General features: G+C 40.2%; 1 protein-coding gene across 1 annotated transcript; it reads right to left on the reverse strand.

Moving 5' to 3' along the window:
• Positions 1–22,751, reverse strand: ATP6AP2 (ATPase H+ transporting accessory protein 2). Its single transcript, XM_023202678.1, has 7 exons — positions 22,602–22,751; positions 9,619–9,714; positions 9,300–9,437; positions 8,230–8,283; positions 7,227–7,376; positions 5,772–5,891; positions 1–1,079 (listed from the first exon to the last, which is right to left on the reverse strand). The coding sequence occupies exons 1-7, from the start codon at positions 22,671–22,673 to the stop codon at positions 885–887; spliced, it is 825 nt and encodes a 274-aa protein (XP_023058446.1). The 5' UTR covers positions 22,674–22,751; the 3' UTR covers positions 1–884.
• Positions 22,752–23,012: the final 261 nt, after the last annotated feature.

Consider the following 23,012-nt stretch of genomic DNA (forward strand, 5'->3'; position numbering starts at 1 on the left):
TTTGGAATCATTATTAACTTTATTTGTCACTCTTGATAGACATTGGTCCACTCCAACATAAAAAGTAGAATTCACCCACTTCCACTTAATATTCTATAGAATGAAGTTGTACCACAAACCACAGTAACTTACATAGGGGGAAAAGTTACTGAAATAAAAATGTTTTATATTCATGCCTCAAAACGCCCCTGGGGGATTTTTGTGTATATAATGAAAAGCATCTGTATACTCCACAAGGCTAGTTTCTTCTTAGATCAATGTAGTATTTTTAGTATCCATACTAGACCATGTAGGTCAACAAACTTGCAGAAGAGGGTTAAAAAACAGCTGTCTTCTGTCACTCAGATACAGTTCCAAAACTAAGCGATTATATAAGCACATCCATATTTTAGGACCACTCTAAGTTAAAAACCTTTTCTCTTGTTTCAGAGTTATTTACATCAAATTAAGACATTTACAAATCGTTCATAGTATACAATAGCCCAAATATGATTTTCACCTATGCTGTGTAAAGAAGTTAAGCATTCATAAGTTTGTCTAATAAATTCAGTGCACTTTTTTCCATAATAACATGAGCTATTTTAAATGTTTTACATTTCTTTCAGTGCATATTTCCAAATTCATTAAACATAATGAAATCATGTTATTAAATAGCTATATCATAGTATTCAAGCATATTATGGAATCTATACCACAGTGGGACTCACGTCAATACTATAATTCACTCTAGAAAAACATTACAGGCACACACAAAATAGAGAACAAAATTTCATTTTTTTTTGTAAGCGTGAAGTATACTATCTACTTTAAAGCACATCAAAAGATATATTTTAACAAAACAGCCAATTTCCAACCCCCTTTTCTAATTCTGGCACAGGGAACGTTCAATCCATTCGAATCTTCTGGTTTGTCATCCTATAAATGATGCTATCATATCCAGGATCCATGTTCCAAATATTGTAAGAGGTGATAATCACAGCCAAGGCCAAGGCGATCATAATCCAAAGTACCATGTTGAAAACCACAGAATATTCAAAATTATACTTATATGCAAGGTTATAGGGACTTGCTGGGTTCTTCTACAATATAGAAAAGAAAGAAAAATCAAGAGGGAAGAATTTTAAGATAGGAAATTATCCCAGTCTAGTGGCTGTGATTCATTTGTCTAACAAACATTTCTTCATAAGTGGCATAACAGCTACTTATACTAAGTGGAAGCAAGAAGGAGCGCCTTCGTGGAGAAGACACTTGCACTGATGGTGGAAGTATAAACCAGTCCAAATGCTTGGGAAATTTTGACAATACCTAATAAAGTTGAAAGTGTGCATATCCTGTGATCCAGTAAGTCCATACGCTAGGAAAAATTTCTATATGTGTACCAAGAGACATGTATAAGAATATCATCAAAAAGGCCGGGCACAGTGGCTCATGCCTGTAATCTCAGTACTTCGGGAGGCCAAGGCGGGCAGATCACCTGAGGTCAGGAGTTCCAGACCTGCCTGGCCAACATGGTAAAAACCCGTCTCTACTAAAAATATGAAATTAGCCAGGCATGGCAGGTGCCTGTAATCCCAGCTACTCAGGAGGCTGAGGCAGGAGAATTGCTTGAACCCGGCAGGTGGAGGTTGCAGTGAGCCAAGACCGTGCCATTGCACTCCAGCCTGGGCGACAAGAACAAAACTCTGTCTCAAAAAAAAAAAAAAAAAAATCATCAAATGGATAATTGTGGTATATCCCTACAGCAGAATATGTAACAGTAAAATGACTGAACTACAGCTACATTTGTCCGCCTGAGTGAATCTTAAAAAGAATACTGAACAAAGAACACAGAAAAATACATGTAGTATGATTCCATTTATATAAAATTCAAATACAGGCAAAACCAAACAACACTGTTTAAGGACAAATACATATGCAGTCAATCTGTAAAGAAAAGCAAGGGATTAACATGATATCCAGGACAGCAGTTACCTCTGGATGAGGGAGGGTAGAGGGAGAAAATAGGGAGCTTCAAAGGAGCAAGCATTCTCTTAAGCTATTGATATGGTTGGTTCTGTGTCCCCACCCAAATCTCATCTTGATTTGTAATCCCCACGTGTTGAGAGAGGGACCTGGTGGGAGGTGATTGGATCATGGGGGCAGTTTCTCCCATACTGTTCTCATGATAGTGAGTTCTCATGAGATGTGATGGTTTAAAAGTGCGGCACTTTCTCTTTTGCCACCTTGTGAAAAAGGTGCCTGCCTTCTCTTCCCCTTCTGCCATGATTGCAAGTTTCCTGAGGCCTCCCCAGCCATGTGGAACTGTGAGTCAAGTAAACCTCTTTCCTTTATAAATTACCAAGTGTCAGGTAGTTCTTTATAGCCATGTGAAAATGGAGCTATAAAGTGTTATTATTTTTAATATTTAAATAACTAGTATTAAATATATTATATACTTATGTATGTATGATCTACTTAACACTTTTTTTAAAATACAGAGCTGTGTAAAAACATTGTTTGGGAAACTGAATTCATTCTGACAAAGGCACAGTTTGGGAAATATCATTCATTCTGGCTAGAGAATTTTAAAAGTAGGAACACAGCAGGAGATGAAGCTAGAAGCAGGGAAGCTACAGAAAATCTGACATAAGCCTCTGGGCAATAAGGAGTCATTGACAAGCTTTAGGCAGAAAGTGAGTGACATGATCAGGTTTATCTTAAAAAGATAACATTAAAATAAAAAATTAGCTGAGTGTGGTGGCTCAAGCCTATAGAACTGGCTACTCAGGAGGCTGAGGCAGGTGGATCACCTGAGCCCAGGAGTTTGAGGCTACAATGAGCTATGACTGCGCCACTGCACTCCGGCCGGGGACAGGGCAAGACCCTGTCTCAAAAAAAGAAAAGAAAAAAAGATAACTTTGATAACAATGTGTTGGATGGATTTGGGAGGAGCCAGCTGGGACGCAGAGAGACAGATGAGTCCAGACAAGTTAGGAGGCAGCAGCCAAATGAGGTGGGAGAAATGGGGGCAGGGTGCCTGGCAGTGAGGATGAAAAAGAAAATGTAACCGAGATCTATTTGTCCCTACAGCCCCAGCACCTGGCACGCTGTGAGTACTCAGTAAATGTTCCTTAAACTCCCAACTGTCTCCTTAAACTAATGGAAGAGAGTGATTTCAACTGTAGGAGAGAATGGGTACACAGACATGCATATTTACCTGCGGGGAGCTCAGAGCTGAGGCAAACATTAAAGGATTTCATGCCCATGAAGACCTCTTTGTTTCTTTCCTTTTTTTTTTTTTTTTTGATAAACAGGTTCTTATTCCTACCCATTTTAAGTGTACAAGTCAAGGAATTTTAGTGGTTTCATAGTCATCACCACAATCTAATTCTAGAACATTTCTATCACCCTAAAAAGAAATCTCATAGGCTGGGCAAGGTAACACACCTGTAATCCCAGCACTTTGGAGGCTGAGGTGAGCAGATCACTTGAGGCCAGGAGTTCAAGACCAGCCTGGCCAACACGATGAAACCCCATTTCTACTAAAAGTACAAAAATTAGCCAGGCATGGTGGTGCATGCCTGTGATTCCAGCTACTCGGGAGGCTGAGGCAGGAGAATCACTTGAACCTGGGAGGTGGAGGTTGTGGTAAACTGAGATTGTGCTACTGCACTCCAGTCCAGGTGACAGAGTAAGATCGTATCTCCAAAAAAAAAAAAAAGAATTATCTGGGAGGCATCCCCACTCTCAACACATGTGCTCACCACCCAGAGCCCAGGTGCCTTTCTGCTTCCCTTTGCTGGTGGGCAAAAATTTCCAGTCTATCCTCTCACTGAGGGCACAGCTCTTTCAGGGTCCCCAGCTTTATCTGGAGGTGTCCGTTCCCATCCCCAACACACAAGGCACCAAAGGACTCTTGGTGACCCAGCTGGCAAATATCCTTAGGGCAGCCTGCTTACCACATTCAGGTTCCTGTTTTTTTTTTTTTTTTTTTTTGAGACGGAGTTTCACTCTGTCACCCAGGCTGGAGTACAGTGGCACAATCTCGGCTCACTGCAACCTCCACCTCCCGGGTTCAAGTGATTTGTCTGCCTCAGACTCCTAAGTAGCTGGGACTACAGGCATGCGCCACCATGCCTGGCTAATTTTGTGTATTTTAAGTAGAGATGGGGTTTCACCATGTTGGCCAGGCTGGTCTCAAACTCCTAACCTCATGATCTGCCCACCTCAGCCTCCCAAAGTGCTGGGATTACAGGCGGGAGCCACTGCACCCAGCCTCCTCTTCATTTACTCTGTAAGAGAATTTCCCTTTCTTGTGAGCTGAACTACGTACTTTTTATTTTTATAATTTCTTTTCTTTTTTTTTTAAATTTGAGATGGAGTCTCGCTGTGTCTCCCAGGCTAGAGTGCAGTGGTGCAATCTCGGCTCACTGCAACCTCCGCCTGCTGGGTACAAGCGATTCTCCTGCCTCAGTGTTCCAACTAGCTGGGATTACAGGTGCCCGCCACCACACCTGGCTAATTTTTGTATTTTTAGTAGAGACAGGGTTTGCTTCACCATGTTGCCCAGGCTGGTCTAGAACTCCTGACCTCAGGTGTTCCGCCCGCCTCAGCCTCCCAAAGTGCTGGGATAACAGGCGTGAGCCACCGTACCCGGCCCAAACTATGTACTTTTTAAAAGGTCTTTTATTTCTAGATGTTGTATGGTGGAAAATTTGGGGTGGTTGTCTAGACTGACATGCTGTCTGAAACAGAGGTCCTTCCATCCCCAATTTAATTTAGAAAGAAACAATCTCAAACCAGTAATCACTAGACTATCTCAAACAGGCACTGGCTTCGACCTTCTGACTCCAAGTCCCACACTGAGGTCAGTAAAACTGAGCAGGGTGGGGGCTGCAAATGGTTCTGAAATGGAGGTGTATGTGATTGACTGGATATCTATCTGCTGCAAGTGATGTAGCCAGCCCTAAGCAATGTTCTCGACCGTAGGATGTTACGGAGTATCTACACTACTCTTTCTCATCACCCTCCCTAGGTTCTGCTGCAGCTGTAAGTATATATGTATGTATGTAAATGTGTACATACATACACACACACACAGGTATGTGTTTTACCATGGCCAGCAACCATGGTAATGCTTAATCCTGACCCTCTAAATGCTTAAAATCGAAGCAAGATCCATACCCAAAAAAACTGTTGAAGTAAATCAAAATCATAAAGAGGTATACACAGAGGATCTCAGCAAGTAAGGGACTATGCCACAAAGACAATGTGCCTGCTAGAAAAGCAGAGCCCATAGGATGTGGGCACCACACCACTCCCCACACCACTCCCGCACACATTCACTTCTTTTTTTTTTTTTTTTTTTTCAAAACAGGGTCTTGCTATGTTTGCTCAGACTGGCCTCAAACTCCTCCCAAGCTAAAGCAATCCTCCCACCTCGGCCTCCTGAGGAGCTGCAATTACAGGTGTGCGCCACTGCACCTGGCGCCACATTAACTTCTGATGTCTCCTTGTGTGTACTGATATTTGAATTATAATCTTGGACAGATTTACTTTGATCCCTAACTAAAATTCTTGCATTATCTGATTATAACCCCAAAGAATTGATTATCACTGGCAAAACACACATACGTATGGGAACAAGAAGCTTATGTTTTAACTGAAATTGTTTTTCAGATTTACTGACTGCTCATTCATGTCACCCATAGGTGATATAGGACTTTGTATTTTTTTGTTTTTATAAAAAGTTAATTTTACAGTTTTAAAGCAGGATCTCAAAATATACTCACCGCTTGTTTTGTCTCAAGGATAGTCCTTGTCTTCCTAACAAGGGAGGTGTCAAATGACTTGACAGTGACTAACTCTACCACTGCATTCCCACCATAAAGATTGTACATGTCATCTGCAAACTGAAAGTTAGTTATTAACATTATTGGGAATCTCAAATATGTACTTTTTTCATTTTTAATTAACAAATTAAAATCATATATATTTATCACATCAACATATTGTTTTGAAATATGTACACATTGTGGAATGGCTTAAGCACACATTGGCTAATTAACATATGCATTACCTCACTACTTACCATTTTATGCAATGAGTCAAAAACATACTTATTAAAATGATTTTTAAAGCTTTTGTGCAGCTACAAGAACAATGTACACTTACCTCCTGGCTCATGAAATATACTACATCTTAAAATAAGCAAGTATTAAAGGTTTTGATTATGTTCAACTATACAGAAAAGTGTTAAGCTTTAACATATATGCAAATGTTCAGAATAAAATTACTTTAGGAAGAGACTGAATTTGTCAGCATATAAATTAGAGGAAGGAAAGTTGGAAAGAGAAATGAAGAAATCTTCCTAAGTGGTCTCTGGTTAATCACAAACATCTATAAAAATTAAAATATGAAGCCACACTGAAAGGATGCAGGTGAAGAACTTCAAGGGCAGAGGGGAACTAGCATTTATTATGCATCTACTAAGTGTCTGGTACTGTGCTGGGTGTTCTACTTCAGTTATCTCATAGTGTTTAAGGGGTACAGAGTTTCAGTTGGGGAAGATGAAAAAGTTCTAGAAATAAAAGATATGGGCCGGGCGCGGTGGCTCAAGCCTGTAATCCCAGCACTTTGGGAGGCCGAGACGGGTGGATCACGAGGTCAGGAGATCGAGACCATCCTGGCTAACACGGTGAAACCCCGTCTCTACTAAAAAAATACAAAAAACTAGCCGGGCGAGGTGGCGGGCGCCTGTAGTCCCAGCTACTCGGGAGGCTGAGGCGGGAGAATGGCGTAAACCCGGGAGGTGGAGCTTGCAGTGAGCTGAGATCCAGCCACTGTACTCCAGCCTGGGCGACAGAGCCAGATTCCGTCTCAAAAAAAAAAAAAAAAAAAGATATGATGGTTGTACAACATGTGAATGTACTAGTACTTAATAACACTGAACTGCACAATTAAAAATGGTTAAAATGGTAATTTTATGTTATATATATTTTGCCACAAAAATGTTGTAAAGCTTTGTGTGAGATGACTTTTCCTAATGCTGTTCTTTCTAGCATTAGGAAGAAATATATCAATATACATTTTTGACCCTACTCCATCCTTGGCCAATATAATTAGAGGAACCCCAAAAAAGGCAAGTAAGAGCTCAATCAACAGTGTTTGAAACAGCAGATTTTTCTATTAAGAGGCTAAAAGTGAAATGGTCATACTCCACCCTCTCATGTCTCATTGATATTTACCTTTTGCAAAGCGTCAACAAGGATCTTAGAAGCATCTCTGAATTGTTCAGAGTCTTCCCCGTAACGCTTCCCAATTTCATCCAAACCTGCCAGCTCCAGTGAATATAAATCAGGAGAATGATCCTTGGCTAGATGCTTATGACGAGACAGCTTAGGAGAACAAACAAACAAAAAAAGGTAGTGGATAAAGTAAGATGAAAGATGTCAAACACAGCCAGTTAAAGTTTTATGCCTAAACTAGGCTAAACTAAACCACACCAGTGTACTACAACATGCAAATAGTCTAAAATGGTGGCAAAAGAAACTGGTTTGAATAAGCGTTTCTGATAAATCCAACACGAATCTCATGTTTAGGAGCAGTATAAGACTCCTTGGATATTTAATAAAAGCTTTCAACAAAATTCCTCAGTTTTAAAAACTCAGGTATGGGCCATGGTATGAAAGAATAGATGGCTGGACCAGTTTGATCCCAGGAATGCACTACACTTCCAGACTCCCCGAACCAACACCTGTTGAAAAAGTTTGGAAAACAACTTCAGAAGACAACAAACAGGTAAGAATTTCTATTTCAGTAACAAGGATGATTTTTAAAAAATCATTCACCAAAAAAATACCCTTCAGACGGATTTTGTCCCTTCTTGACTTGACTGACAGCATTATTAGTCCAAACTATTATTTCTATTTTAGGCCCAAAGATATCGATAGGAATTAAGTCTGACAAGAAATCAGCAGCCAAGTTAGGACTATGGCCAGGGTGTTCTTACACCCAGGCTTGTGTTCTTGGAAGATATGCTGTCTCTCCCTAAAAAGCAGAAATGCAAAATAATTTGACTATAACATGGATGTATTCAAAATTCCCAATACTGCCACTAATTTTTCAATTTTCATGGGATCATAAATCTAGGGCATACTTAATCAAACTTTTCAACTGCCTTTACTATCATTCAAGGATTCTCCAGAAACCAAAATAAATGGAACTGAAAAATTAGAGCAGCCTACTTACCAAGCTTGAAATATCATGTAGCACTTGCAGTTCAGAAAGAAAGAGCAGGTCAACCTTCAGAGAGCCCAAAAAAAGAGCATTCTTTTAAATGTGCACCAGAGATCTTTATTTGCCATTTATCAAGTAAGGCACAGGATATTACAAATGTTGATGATATAAGTGAATTTATATAATTATCTTCCATTTGGTATGTTTGCTTCAATTGAAAATGCATATAAAACATTATTTCCTAACAAAAAGGTGATGGCCATTCCCTAGCACAGTGACTGCCACTTAATAGCTATATTTTTGACAAAACCATGATAAAGCATTCAAGTTCTCCAGTGGTTTTCCTTCAAAGCATTGGGATATCCTGGCACTCTGCAATGAGATCCTACCATTGGCCCAGTTTGCTTACTTCCCTTGAATAGTTTCCACATCAGAGAATAAAAGATGATGGCCCTGGTCATCCACAGCAAATAAAGAGGGGAAGCCACCACAAAAGTGGCATGCCACATGGTTAAGAGGGCGCATGAGCAGATGGAGAAGCTGAAGGACAGGAGGCAAAAGTAGAGGTGGCTCCCTCCACTGCAATGTCCAGAATGAATGAGAAAAATGTGGCAACACATCAGCAGAAGCAGTGAACAATGGCTCCCAAGTTACCAGATCCACACAGCTCCACCAGTCACCAAGTAGATCTATGACCTCTGGCTTGTTTGAATTAATAGGTGGCAACCCTCGTGCTAAAATGTGATGTTATTTACCACAGCTCAACTCACAAAAAGGATCAGTTTATTCATGAGAGTCATAAGAAAATTACATTAAAGAAGAATCTACCCCAGCAGTAAATGTGTACAATTTTTCATTTTCTAAAATATCAAAATTTCCAAAATTTCAAGTAGTATAAGGAATGGGAGGGCCAGAAGCAGTGGCTCATGCCTGTGATCCCAGCACTTTGGGAGGCCGAGACAGGATTGCTAGAGGCCAGGAGTTCGAGACCAGCCTGGACAACAGAGTGAGACCCTGTCTCTATTTTTTTTAAAAAAGGGAAATTAATGATATTCATATATTCATTGAAAAACTGCACTTACTTCATTGTTCCTACTCAGAGAATTGAGGGGGAGTGAACTCAGAACAGAGTTTTCTTGAAACAGGCGATTACGGAGCTGGCGTAAGGTGACTGAAAGGTCTTCAAACACTGAGTTTGCCTTCCCTACCATATACACTCTCTGTAAGAAGAACAGAAAATTTTAAGTTGTTCACATTCTACAGATTAGTTCCAATACACAGAGGTATGACAACATTGTTCATAAATTAGTTTTAAATTTTCATAATAAAATACATTTCATAATTTCCAAATAATAAAAGCTTATTTTTTAAAATGTCTTAAATAAAAACATTATCACTTACTTCCTCACTGGGAGCCAACTGCAAAACAACAGGAGTTTCCTCAGAAAATAAGGAGTGAATGGAATTTGCAACACTGTCAAGACTAAAAGGAACTGCCTGAAATTTAAGAGTAAGAATGCAATTATTATGTGAACCAAAGTGGGAAGAAAAATAATTCATCTGAATGGTATTTAAAAAGAAGGCTTAAACTTTTTTCCAGCACTTTCTATGGAAATTTAGAAACCCAAAATCATTTCCAAGCAAGCTCTTTTGAGGGCACAGAAGATTAAACAGCCCCCTGGTAGGCCGAGTCTTATCTCCCAATGTGCCTCAGAGGAAAATAACTTAAACCTGATGGACACAACACTATACCTAGCACAAACCATTTTCTGGTGATCATTCATGTATTTGAAATAGCGATACATTTGGTTTCAATATTGACTAAATGTGCCACGATTAATGCGTATTCCACAATAAAGTATTTAACTTGCATTTAAGAGAAGGTTAGAGGAATCTGAGTATTGAATTTAATGGAAATAAAAATGGAATTTGTCTTTCATTTCAAAATTTTAAAAATGTTTAATGAGATTTAACATTTGTCTTCAGATAGCCTAAAGACTCTTGGTTAACGTGTTAAGTATGTCGCAAGGTTTTTGAAGCCTTTATCTTAGGACATGTTGATATTATTAGATTGAAATAACCAACTGTGATAAGACCTACTTTTTTTCTTCAATTTTTTTATTAAAGTGCAAAATACATATAATATAGTATACAAATCTTGGGGTAACAGCTCAACAAATGTTTACAAATGCATGCACTCAGGTAGCCCAGCCAGACCGACACAGAACACTATCAGTGCCCTCGAAGTACTACCTCCACCCTCAAGGGTAATGAAAATTCTGACTTCTATTTCCATTAGATTTGTTTTGCACTACATGATTTTTAAAAATAAATTAGTTATTTTTCCCCTCAAAAAATTATTTCATTCCCAGTATTACTGTATTAAAACAAGGAATACAGTCATGTTTTTGTTTTAATGGAGATTTCTTACGTTGATCTTTCGTTCAGTAGTTCCCTTACTACTTAAAGATTCATGTTTACAAGTAGCAAAGTAACGCTAATGTGGTACAGGCAGAAATCAATGTGATTATGTCTTACTGATAAAATCCCAGCATCACTTATTATTTATTTATTTAGAGACAGAGTCTTGCTCTGTTGCCCAGGCTGGAGTACAGTGGCGTGATCTTGGCTCACTGCAGCCTCCGCCTCCCAGGTACAAGTGATTCTCCTGCCTCAGCCTCCTGAGTAGCTGCGATTACAGGCACGCACCACCACATCTGGCTAATTTTTGTATTTTTAGTAGAGATGGGCTTTCACCAAGTTGGCCAGGCTAGTCTCAAGCTCCTGGCCTCATGTGATCTGCCTGCCTTGACCTCACAAAGTGCTAGGATTACAGGCATGAGCCACCACGGCCGGCCCCAACATCAATATTAAGTGATCAATTTTATGATTCTGTGAAATGAAATAATTTTTTTCTCTTACTCAAGATGCTTATTAACTCTTCCCCAAACTCTCTTAAAATGAGTTAATGAGTAAGTGAAGAGGGGGAAGAGAGTTCAAAGTTGCAAAAGCATACTGTTAGCAGCCGTCCTGAATCAGCTAGAGGTGCTTTCCTTTAGCGATCATACAGTTTATCTCCTCAGGCTGTGAGGGGAATACATGAGTAAATGAAGCAAACTTTCCAGCCTCACTTCACTTAGTGAAATGGCGCTTGGTTCAGGAAAGTTGAAGATTAGGTACCATGTCCATAGAGATCAAATTGAAGCAGCTCATGAACCAGATGAACACCAATGAAGGAAAATAAATAATTATATAGGCAGCTAAGCTCAAAAAGTAAAAAGCTTCGTTGCTTATAATACCAAATAATGGTTTTCTCTCACTGTATTATAAAGAGATGCATATCTCTTCTCATATTTCTATACCTGTATGACTTGAAATTCTAACTAAAACAGCTAGCTAATCAAATGGAAGCTTTGTTAAATGGAATTCTAAGATACTCTGATTTTTATGTTTTGTGGGGTTTGACCCTGAATCTTTTATCTCATTTACCATCTTCTGCTAGGAAAAGTATTGAGCAGCCAACCAGGGCCAAACAATAAAATGAGCTCCTCGCACAGCACAGCTTCTTCTCATGTAAAATGAGGCTAGTCTGTTGTTAAATCTTTATTTTTGGATTACATGCTAATAAAAATCTCAAAATGGTATTTTGGATTTTTATATATTTATTTTGAAGAAAATCTTCTGCAATGATTTTCACAGAAATCACATAATAAACGACTTAAATGCTCCCTGTGAAATAATCTGCCTTTTGATCTGTATTGTTCCCTTCCTTCTACTTTATGTGTATTTACTCTGAAGTTCTTCTGCTTTCTTTAGCTCATTAATTTCCATTCTTAGACAAGCTAAATTGTCTAAAACATGAATTTAAGCTATAAACTTCCCTTTTCTTACGTTAGCTGCACCTCCCAATTTTGTAAATAAAAGTTCCAGTGATCTCCTCCTCAACCCATGAATTATTTAGGAGTGCATCTATTCCAACTATCTTTTCTTGTTGACTTTTTTTGTTTTTACCATCTCTAAATAAGACACTTAAATTAAATCTCCTGATTTTTCAATTTTAGGCCTTATCTATTTACTATCCATTATAGAAAATGAGGCTTTAGCTCTCTCACATCACCAACCACACTGCCCCACCCCCTGAACCACCCATGCTCTCCACTTCTGTTTCTATCTCCCCACTCTCCCAATAGTTACATCAAAATTTTCACTGGATCAGTATCATTTCATTATTATGACAATGTAAATAATACTCAACTTAGCTCATACTACACAATCACTGCATTTTCCTTGCTTTCCTTCTACTTTCATTCCTTTGTAATGACGGTGTCTTTTTTCTCCCTGATAGCTTTTAAGACTTTCCATTTCCTTGATGACTCTTCAATTTCACTGTATTCAGGTGTGGATCTGGCTTTTGCCTACTGGATGTTCCATATGCTTTAAATCTGAGGAGTCGTATCTTTTGTTTGTTACTATTTCCAAATACTTTTCATTTTATTTTTAACTGACAAACAGTAACTGTATATATTTATGGGGTACAACGTTATGTTTTGTCATAAGTTTACAAAGTGGACTGATTAAATCAGGCTAATGAACAAATCCATCACCTCACATACTTATCTTTTTTTGTGGTAAAAGTATCTAAAATCTACTCCTTTAGCAGTTTTGAAATATACACCGCATTATTATTTAATACAGTCACCATTCTGTGCAACAGATCACTAAAGCAGGATCCAGCAAGCCCACTTCTGGGTATATATATCCAAAGCAATTGAAGTCAGGATGCTGAAGAGATAACTGCACTCCCATGTTCACTGCAGCACTATTTACAATTTCTAAGATATGGATGAAAGCAACGTTGGTGTCCATAATCAAACAAATGGATAAAAGAAAATGTGCAACTGGATGCAGTGGCTCACACCTGTAATTCCAGCACTTTGGGAGGCTGAGGTGGGTGGATCACCTGAACTCAGGAGTTTGAGACCAGCCTGGCCAACATGATGAAACTTCATCTCTACTAAAAATACAAAAAATTAGCTGGACGTGGTGGCGTGCACCTGTAATTCCAGCTACTCAGGAGGCTGAGGCACCAGAATCCCTTGAATCCAGGAGGCAGAAGTTGCAGTGAGATGATATCGCACCACTGCACTCCAGCCTGGGCGACAGAGCAAGATTCTGTCTCAAAAAAAAGAAAAAAGCAGAAAGAAGAAAATGTGTGTTGGTAACAAGCCCTCCAAAATCTGGCCATAAACTGGCCCCAAAACTGGCCATAAACAAAATCTCTGCAGCACTGTGACATGTTCATAATGGCCCTAACACCCAAGCTGGAAGGTTGTGGGTTTACGGGAATGAGGGCAAGGAACACCTGGCCCGCCCAGGGTGGAAAACCGCTTAAAGGCATTCTTAAGCCACAAACAATAGCATGAGCGATCTGTGTCTTAAGAGCATGTTCCTGCTGCAGTTAACTAGCCCAACCTATTCCTTTAATTCGGCCCATCCTTCATTTTCCATAAGGGACACTTTTAGTTAATTTAATATCTATAGAAACAATGCTAATGACTGGTTTGCTGTTAATAAATATGTGGGTAAATCTCTGTTTGGGACTCTCAGCTCTGAAGGCTGTGAGATCCCTGATTTCCCACTTCACACCTCTGTATTTCTGTGTGTGTGTCTTTAATTCCTCTAGTGCCGCTGGCTTAGGGTCTCCCGACTGAGCTGGTCTGGGCAAGTGGCGTCCATCTTGGGGGCTCGAATCCAAGTCAAAGGGTCGCCGGAGCGATGGCTGGAATGGAAAACGAGCTGGAGGACACCTGAATACTCTTAAAGCAATCTCTGTGGTGAGTAAGAAGGGGAGCTCGGAGGCGTCAGGGTAATAATGGGACAGGTGTGCGGTCTGGTTCATTTCACCTTGGAACTTTTTCACACTGATGAGGAAGAATAAGAGTATAGCGAAGTAATAGAAGAGGTTACAGAGCATGTTTATTCACCAGCTGAAGCTAAAGCGGCAAAGGAAGGAGAGGTTCATCCCTACCCTTTTGCACCCCCTCCTTATTATTTTGAAGAAAATGACCCCCCAGATCTTTCTTTTCCGGAGGACACTGGGCGAAAAGTAGTTGCCCCAGTGACTGTTCGAGCAGCGCCTCGAGCGACCACTCTTAGTTCTATTCAGGCAGGGATTCAGCAAGCTAGACAAGAGGGTGATTTAGAGGCTTGGCAGTTCCCTGTTAGAATACACCCCCCAGATCAAGAGGGAAATACTACAGCTACATTTGAGCCTTTTCTTTTTAAATTACTCAAAGAATTAAAACAAGCAATTAGTCACTATGGACCAGGTTCTCCATTTGTAATGGGATTGTTAAAGAATGTTACTATTTCCAGTCGGATGATTCCTACTGACTGGGATGCTCTTACTCGAGCTTGTCTAACTACTGCTCAGTTCTTACAATTTAAAACTTGGTGGGCAGATGAAGCTTCCATTCAGGCTGCTCGCAATGCCCAGGCGCAACCTCAAATTAATGTAACTGCAGACCAACTTTTGGGTGTTGGCGGCTGGGCTGGTTTAGATGCACAACTGGTCATGCAGGATGATGCCACAGAACAGCTTAGAGGAGTGTGCATTAGAGCTTGGGAAAAAAAATCACTTCAGGTGGAGAACAATACCCTTCCTTTAGTGCTATAAAACAGGGACCCAGAGAACCATATGTTGATTTTATAGCTCGGTTACAGGAGTCTCTTAAAAGATGATTGCAGATTCGGCTGCTCAGGATATAGTGTTGCAGTTATTAGCTTTTGACAATGCTAATCCCGATTGCCAGGCTACTCTGCGACCTATCAGAGGGAAAGCACATTTAGTTGATTATATCAAGGCCTGTGATGGTATCAGAGGTAATCTGCTTAAAGCTACCTTGTTGGCACAGGCAATGGCAGGACTGAGAGTGGATAAAGGAAATACTCCATTTCCTGGAGCTTGTTTTAACTGTGGGAAGCATGGTCATACTAAAAAAGAATGTAGAAAAAATCAGCGAGTCAGGCCGCCAGATAGGGGAAAAAAAATACTGCTGATCCTAAAATATGTCCAAAATGTAAAAAAGGAAAACACTGGGCTAGTCAGTGTCAGTCTAAGTTTGATAAAGAAGGGAACCCGATTTCGGGAAACACCATGAGGGGCCCGTCCCGGGCCCTGTTCTAAACCAGGGCATTTCCAGCTCAGGACATTCCCTCACCCCTATACAATGTCTGTCCCTTGCCACAGCTGATAGTGCCGCAGTAGATTTATGCTGCACAAAACCTGTGAGCCTTCTGCCTGGGGAACCCCTGCAAAAGGTCCCAACAGGAGTCTGTGGACCCTTGCCGGCAGGGACAATAGGATTACTTTTAGGAAGGTCTAGTTTGAGTTTAAAAGGAGTACAAATACATACAGGAGTCATTGATTCAGATTATCATGGGGAAATTCAAATTGTTGTATCTACTTCTATTCCCTGGAAAGCAGAGCCAGGAGAGCGCATAGCACAGCTCCTGATTGTGCCATATGTGGGGATGGGAAAAAGTGAAATTAAACTAACAGGAGGATTTGGAAGCACAAATAAACAAGGCAAAGCAGCTTATTGGGCAAATCAAATTACTGATAAACGTCCTACCTTTGAAATAACTATTCAAGGAAAGAAATTTGAAGGTTTGGTAGATACAGGAGCGGACATTTCAATCATTTCTCTACACCACTGGCCGTCCAGGTAGCCAATTCAACCTGCTCAATTTAACATAGTTGGAGTTGGTAAAGCCACTGAAGTATATCAAAGTAGTTATATTTTGCATTGTGAGGGGCCCGATGGACAACCTGGGACTATTCAAGCAATTATAACTTCTGTACCTATAAATTTATGGGGAAGAGATTTATTACAACAACGGGGAGTACAAGTTCTAATTCCAGAACAATTATATAGCCCTCAAAATCAACACACAATGCATGAAATGGGGTATGTCCCTGGTATGGGACTAAAAAACAAATTGCAAGGTTTGAAAGAACCGCTTTAAGCGGAAAAACAAAGTTCTTGCCAAAGATTAGGAAGTAATTTTCGATGGCGGCCACTGTTAAGCCTCCAGAACCTATACCTTTAAAATGGTTAACAGATTAGCCAATTTGGATAGAACAATGGCCGCTAAGTAAAGAAAAACTGGAGGCTTTAGAGAAATTAGTTGCTGAACAATTAGAAAATGGGCACATGCTCCAACATTTTCTCCTTGGAATTCTCCAGTTTTCGCAATTAAGAAAAAAATCAGGAAAATGGAGAATATTAACTGACTTAAGAGTCATCAATTCAGTTATACAACTAATGGGAGCATTACAGCCAGGATTGCCTTCTCCTGCTATAGTTCCAAAAAATTGGCCTTTAATAGTCATAGATTTAAAAGACTGTTTCTTTACTATCCCTTTAGCTGAGCAAGACTGTGAATGGTTTGCATTTACAATTCCTGCAGTAAACAACCTGCAGCCTGCTAAGGGCTATCACTGGAAAGTGTTGCCAAAGGGCATGTTAAACAGTCCGACTATTTGCCAGATGTACGTGGGGCAAGCAATTGAACCTACTCATAAAAAATTTTCAGTGTTACATTATTCACTATATGGATGATATACTTTGTGCTGCCCCCACTCGAGAAATATTACTCCAATGTTATGATCAGTTGCAAAATTCAATTTCTCATGCTGGTTTAATTATAGCTCCTGACAAAATTCAGACTACTCCTCCTTACTCCCACTTGGGGACCTTAGTAAATGACACTACCATTGTGCCACAGAAAGTAAATATATGTAGGGATCAAATAAAAACATTAAATGACTTTCAAAAATTACTAGGGGATATTAATTAATTACTAGGGGATATGACCTGCTCTAGGCATTCCTACCTATGCCATGAGTAATCTGTTTTCTATTCTTAGAGGAAATCCTAGTCTCACTAGCTCTTGGCAATTAACAAAGGAGGTAGAGGCAGAGTTACAACTGATTGAGAAGCAAGTCCATAAAGCTCAAATAGAATAGATCCAGAGAAGACTCTAGATTTGCTAATTTTTTCAACTCAGCATTCACCTACTGGTGTTATTGTTCAAGAACAAAACTTAGTAGAGTGGCTTTTTCTTCCACATACTAATTCACGGACTCTAACTCCTTATTTAGATCAAATTGCTACTATGATAAGGATTAGGAGAACTCGGATTGTTAAATTACATGGATATGATCCTGGAAAACTTATTATCCCTCTCACGAAGGCACAAATACAGCAAGCTTTTATAAATAGTCTTACTTGGCAAACCCATTTAGCTGACTTTGTGGGTATTCTCGATAATCATTTTCCTAAAACGAAGCTATTTCAGTTTTTGAAATTAATTAATTGGATTTTCCCTAAAATAACTAAATTTAAACCAATTGAAGGTGCTGAGAATGTTTTTACAGATGGGTCTAGCAATGGTAAAGCTTCTTATTTTGGCTCAAAAAGTAAAGTTTTCCAAACGTCCTATACTTCAGCTCAAAAAGTGGAGCTTGTAGCTGTAACTGAGGTTTTGACTGCTTTTGATATGCCTATTAATGTGATTTCTGATTCTTCATATGTGGTTCATTCCACACAGTTAATTGAAAATGCTCAGTTATGATTTCATACAGATGAATAACTGATGACTTTATTTACCCAATCGCAAACAGCAGTTAGGAGTAGAATGCACCCTTTTTACATCACTCATATTGGAGCTCATACACCTCTTCCAGGACCTTTGACTGAAGGGAATCAAATGGCTGATCACCTAGTTGCTATTGCAATATCTAATGTTAGACACTTTCACAATTTGATCCATGTTAATGCCTCTGGTCTCAAACGCAGATACAGCATTACCTGAAAGAAGCTAAAACTATTATCCAGCGATGCCCAACTTGCCAAATGGTACATTCCTCATCTTTCACAGGAGGAGTTAATCCTCGAGGACTGGAACCAGCTCTATTTGGCAAATGGATGTCACACATGTTCCCTCGTTTGGGAGAGTAGCTTATGTACATGTATGCATGGACACCTTTTCTCACTTTGTCTGGGCTACATGCCAAACAGGAGAGCCTTCTGCTTGTGTTAAACGTCATCTTTTGAGTGTTTTGTGGTGATGGGCATTCCAGCTTCTACTAAAACAGATAATGTCCCAGGCTATACTAGCCAAACTCTAGCTACATTTTCCTCTATGTGGAATATTAAACACATTACCAGTATCCCATACAATTCTCAAGGACAAGCCATAGTGGAAAGAATGAATCTCTCCCTAAAACAGCAGTTGCAAAAGCAGAAAGGGGCAGACAGAGTATATGGAACACCACAAATGCAACTGCACCTAGCATTATTAACTTTAAATTTTTTGAGCCTGCCCAAAGGCCAGATGTTATCAGCAGCTGAACAGCATCTACAGAAACCAGCTGCAAAGACAGAAACAGAACAACTGATTTGGTGGAGAGATCCGATAACAAAAAGTTGGGAAATAGGTAAAATAATAACTTGGGGTAGAGGTTATGCTTGTATTTCTCCAGGCCAAACTCAACAGCCGATTTGGATACCATCAAGACACCTGAAACCTTATCACGAGCCAGATGCCGAGAAAGAGACTCCGGGAGGATCCCGAGGACCCCCCGGTTGCAGCCATGTTGAGGATGCTGAGAAGGGCCCCAACTGTCATGAGCAACCCATCGAACACAGCCACCCACCTGGGGACAGATCAAGAAGCTGTCACAGATGGCAGAAGAAAACCTGAGAAAAGCAGGACAACTAGTCACAACGAGTAATTTAATGGTAGCTATGATAGCAGTTACCACCACCACCATGAGTATTCCTTCAATAAGGGCTGACACAGAGAAAAATGATACTTATTGGGTATATTTATCAATCTTGGCTGGTAATAATGCCTGGATGAATCACTCTGACACAGTTACACATGTTTTCTGATTTCAGTATTTACCATAATAAATCTGCTCTTATAATTGAGGCATGCCACCCTCAAAAACCTATTTGTAAACAGGATTGGACCCAGTTAGAAAAACTGAACATACTTGTTTAGGAAGATTGCATTGCAGAACAGGCAGAGGTGCTGCACAATGATTCCTATGGAATCACTATTAATTGGTCCCCTAAGGGGATGTTTAGCTTGAATTGCACCTCTCAGTCTGCCTGCCACGGCCACACTATGTTCAGATTATCTGAACAAAATGATCAGATGGTAGAAATGATAAGAAGTACAGCAAAAGTTCCTATTATCTGGAACCATGGAGGTATAGTGGCACCTCAACCTCAAATGATACGGCCTGCTCTAGGAACTAAACATAAGGATTTGTGGAAACTATTAAATGCTCTTAATAAGATCAAAATTTGGAAAAGAATAAAAAAGCATCTAGAAGGGGACTCTACAAACTTGTTTTTGGATATAGCGAAATTAAAAGAGCAAATATTTAAAGCATCCCAGGCACACCTGACCTTAATGCCAGGAACTGGAGTGCTTAAAGGAGCTGCAGACAAATAGCAGCTAGTAACCCATTTAAATGGATAAAAACATTTGGAAGCTCTGTGATTTCAATGCTGACTGTGCTTTTAATCTATGTTGTCTTTGTATAGTCTGCAGACGTGGATCCCGACTCCTGCAAGAAGTAGCTCACAGTGACAAAGCTGCCCTTGCTTTTATCTCTTTGCAAATCAAAGAAGGGAGACATGTTGGGAGCAATCCCCCTAAAATCTGGCCATAAACTGGCCCCAAAACTGGCTATAAACAAAATCTCTGCAGCACTGTGACATGTTCACAATGGCCCTAACGCCCAAGCTGGAAGGTTGTGGGTTTACAGGAATGAGGGCAAGGAACACTTGGCCCGCCCAGAGTGGGAAAACCGCTTAAAGGCATTCTTAAGCCACAAACAATAGCATGAGCGATCTGTGTCTTAAGGGCGTGTTCCTGCTGCAGTTAACTAGCCCAACCTAGTCCTTTAATTTGGCCCATCCCTTCGTTTCCCATAAGAGATACTTTTAGTTAATTTAATATCTATAGAAACAATGCTAATGACTGGTTTGCTGTTAATAAATATGTGGGTAAATCTCTGTTCGGGGCTCTCAGCTCTGAAGGCTGTGAGACCCCTGATTACCCACTTCACACCTCTATATTTCTGTGTATGTATCTTTAATTCCTCTAGCACCGCTGGTCTCCCTGACCCAGCTAGTCTCGGCAGAAGAAAATGTGGTATATAAACATAACGGAATACTATACAGCCTTTAAAGCGAGGGAAACTGTCATTTGCAACATGGATAAACCTGGAGGACATTATGTTAAGTGAAATAAGCCAGGCATAGAAGGACAAATACTATATGACCTCACTTGTAAGTTGAACTCATAGAAGTAGAGAGCAGAATGATGGTTAGAAGAGGCTGGGGAAGACAGGTGGATGGGGAAAGGAGAAATGTTGATCCAAATAGCTTTTTCTTTTTTTTTCAGATGGAGTCTCGCTCTGTCACCCAGGCTGGAGTGCAGTGGTGCAATCCCAGCTCACTGCAACCTCCACCTCCCGGGTTCAAGTAATACTTGTGCCTCAGCCACCAAGTAGCTGGGACTACAGACGTGTGCCACCACACCTGGCTAATTTTTGTATTTTCAGTAGAGACAGGGTTTAGCCATGTTGGCCAGGTTGGTCTCGGATTACTGGCCTCAAGTGATTCACCCGCCTTGGCCTCTCAAAGTGTTGGGATTACAGGCATGAGGCATGGTGTCGGGCTCCAAATACCCTTTTGAGATATCATTTTATTATTATGTTCAGATTTAACTGCATTGTGGTCAGAGAAGGTAGTTTATATGATACTGATTCTTTATTGTTTGTTGAGATTTGCCTTGTGGACTAGTGCATAGTAATTTTCCTAAGTATGCCATGTGTGCTTAGAAATAATTTATACTAGACCACAGGAAAGTCTGAAAAAAAAAAAAATTCCCAAAACTTCAGCATCACATAGACCACAGTATTACAATGCAGTGAACTTAGAAATTTAAAAATTAGAAATTATGTTTTTAAAACTCATGCATTTGGAAAAAATACTTCTACATAACTCATGGGTTAAAGAATCACAATACAAATTATGAAATATTTTGAAGTATCAACTAAAGCACCATATATCAAAAATGTCTTGTAACTCCCTCATAGTTTCTGTTCCTTCCTTTTTTTCACAAATTTTTTCTCTTTCTTTCTTCTTCTTACCCCCCGCCCCCGCAGAGATAGGGTCTTGCTATGTTGACCAAGCTGGTCTCGAACTCCTGGCCTCAAGCAATCCTCCCATCTTGGCCTCCCAAAGTGCTGGGATTACAGGTGTGAGCCACCATGTCTGGCCCTTTTTTTTTTTTTTTTTCCACAATTTTAATGTATGTATTTTTAGGTCTCTTGGAAATTGGCCTATTCTCTGTAGTCCTAAGGAGATGAATTCTGTTTGTTGCACCTAGTTTCTCATGGCATTTTTGTTCCTTGAGGTGCTTTGTAAATTCCACTCATCTTCCATATTTGACCAAAGGAGCCCTTGGCTGTGGAGGTGTCCCTATGGGGCAGGTCATGTGAATTTGGAAAGAACCACTCTGCACAGCATAAGCCTATAATTCTAATTCTAATTTCCTCTCAGGGGACTCTTTGGGTCCAACAGCCAAGGGCAGCAAGCCAGCTTTACTAGTTTTACCAGTCCTCTTTTGAAGTACAAGTTGACAGCATTTTCTAGTCCCTGAATTTCTGCAGGAAACACAGTTTCAGCGTCAGCTCTTGCTCACCACTATGGCTTCTGAGTTTTCCATCCATATGTAACACCTGTGTATACCGCCCCCTCTTGCATTCAAATTTACTTATGCTAGTAAAAATGTTTTTGTGACATTCTTTCAAGCACTTCTGTATGCTTATAATGGAAGCATATAGATCAGCACAGTCACCCACATTGCCTGAATGGCCAGTGAAGGAGTAAGTGAGCCAGCAAGCAGCCTCCAGTGTCCTTACACACAAAAAGAGGTAAAATCCTGCAGGGAAGATGACAAGACAATGGCCAAGAAAATGGCAGCAGGATACACCCCCAACTGGTTTCTCCTTTGGTGGCTCTCTTTTTCGAGCCTCTGGCTATTCTGAGTGGGGCAATTTCTCTATCTCTTATCTTAAACAGTACTCTCATCCACAGAGAACAGCCAAGCCTCAATCAATTACAATCATCATGTAATTTTCTTAAAAAGAAATTGTGTTTGTAAAAGAATTTCAAAAGAAACCGTGCATCAGAAACAGATAAGAGAAGTATGTTTAGAATGCAATTCATAATGACAGCTGACAAGGGAAAATGTAAAACACATCCCTTTAATTTTTTATAATAAATACTCACATTCTCCAAAGGGTACGAAATGACACTGCCTGGGGGTAGAGCCAGTTTGTCCACTCCCTTCACCATCACCATGACAGTAGCCCGAGGACGATGAAACAGGTTACCCACTGCGAGTCCTGGCCAAGAAAGGTCCTAAACATTGAAAAGCACAAAACGGTGCTTAATTATCAACTCAGGAACCCACCTCCCCAATAACATCTAATAAGCAGAGTTAAGGGGTTCTGGGATGACACTGACAAGGAAAATTCACAGGGAAAGTAAACATTTTATTTGTGGCAGTCGCTGCAATCTCCTAATTAAGAATGCTGATTTCGCCAGGCGCGGTGGCTCAAGCCTGTAATCCCAGCACTTTGGGAGGCCGAGACGGGCGGATCACGAGGTCAGGAGATCGAGACCATCCTGGCTAACACG

The sequence above is a fragment of the Piliocolobus tephrosceles genome, chromosome 12 (genome assembly GCF_002776525.5).
Source record: "Piliocolobus tephrosceles isolate RC106 chromosome 12, ASM277652v3, whole genome shotgun sequence".
NCBI lineage: Eukaryota > Metazoa > Chordata > Mammalia > Primates > Cercopithecidae > Piliocolobus > Piliocolobus tephrosceles.

Coding starts and splice junctions, on each gene's coding strand:
- ATP6AP2 (XM_023202678.1), bottom strand. CDS start 22,673: ATGGTGATGGTGAAGGGAGTGGACAAACTGGCTCTACCCCCAGGCAGT. Junction 9,715..22,601: donor TTTCGTACCCTTTGGAGAAT/GTGAGTATTTAT, acceptor CTTAAATTTCAG/GCAGTTCCTTTTAGTCTTGA. Junction 5,892..7,226: donor TTGTTGACGCTTTGCAAAAG/GTAAATATCAAT, acceptor ACTAACTTTCAG/TTTGCAGATGACATGTACAA.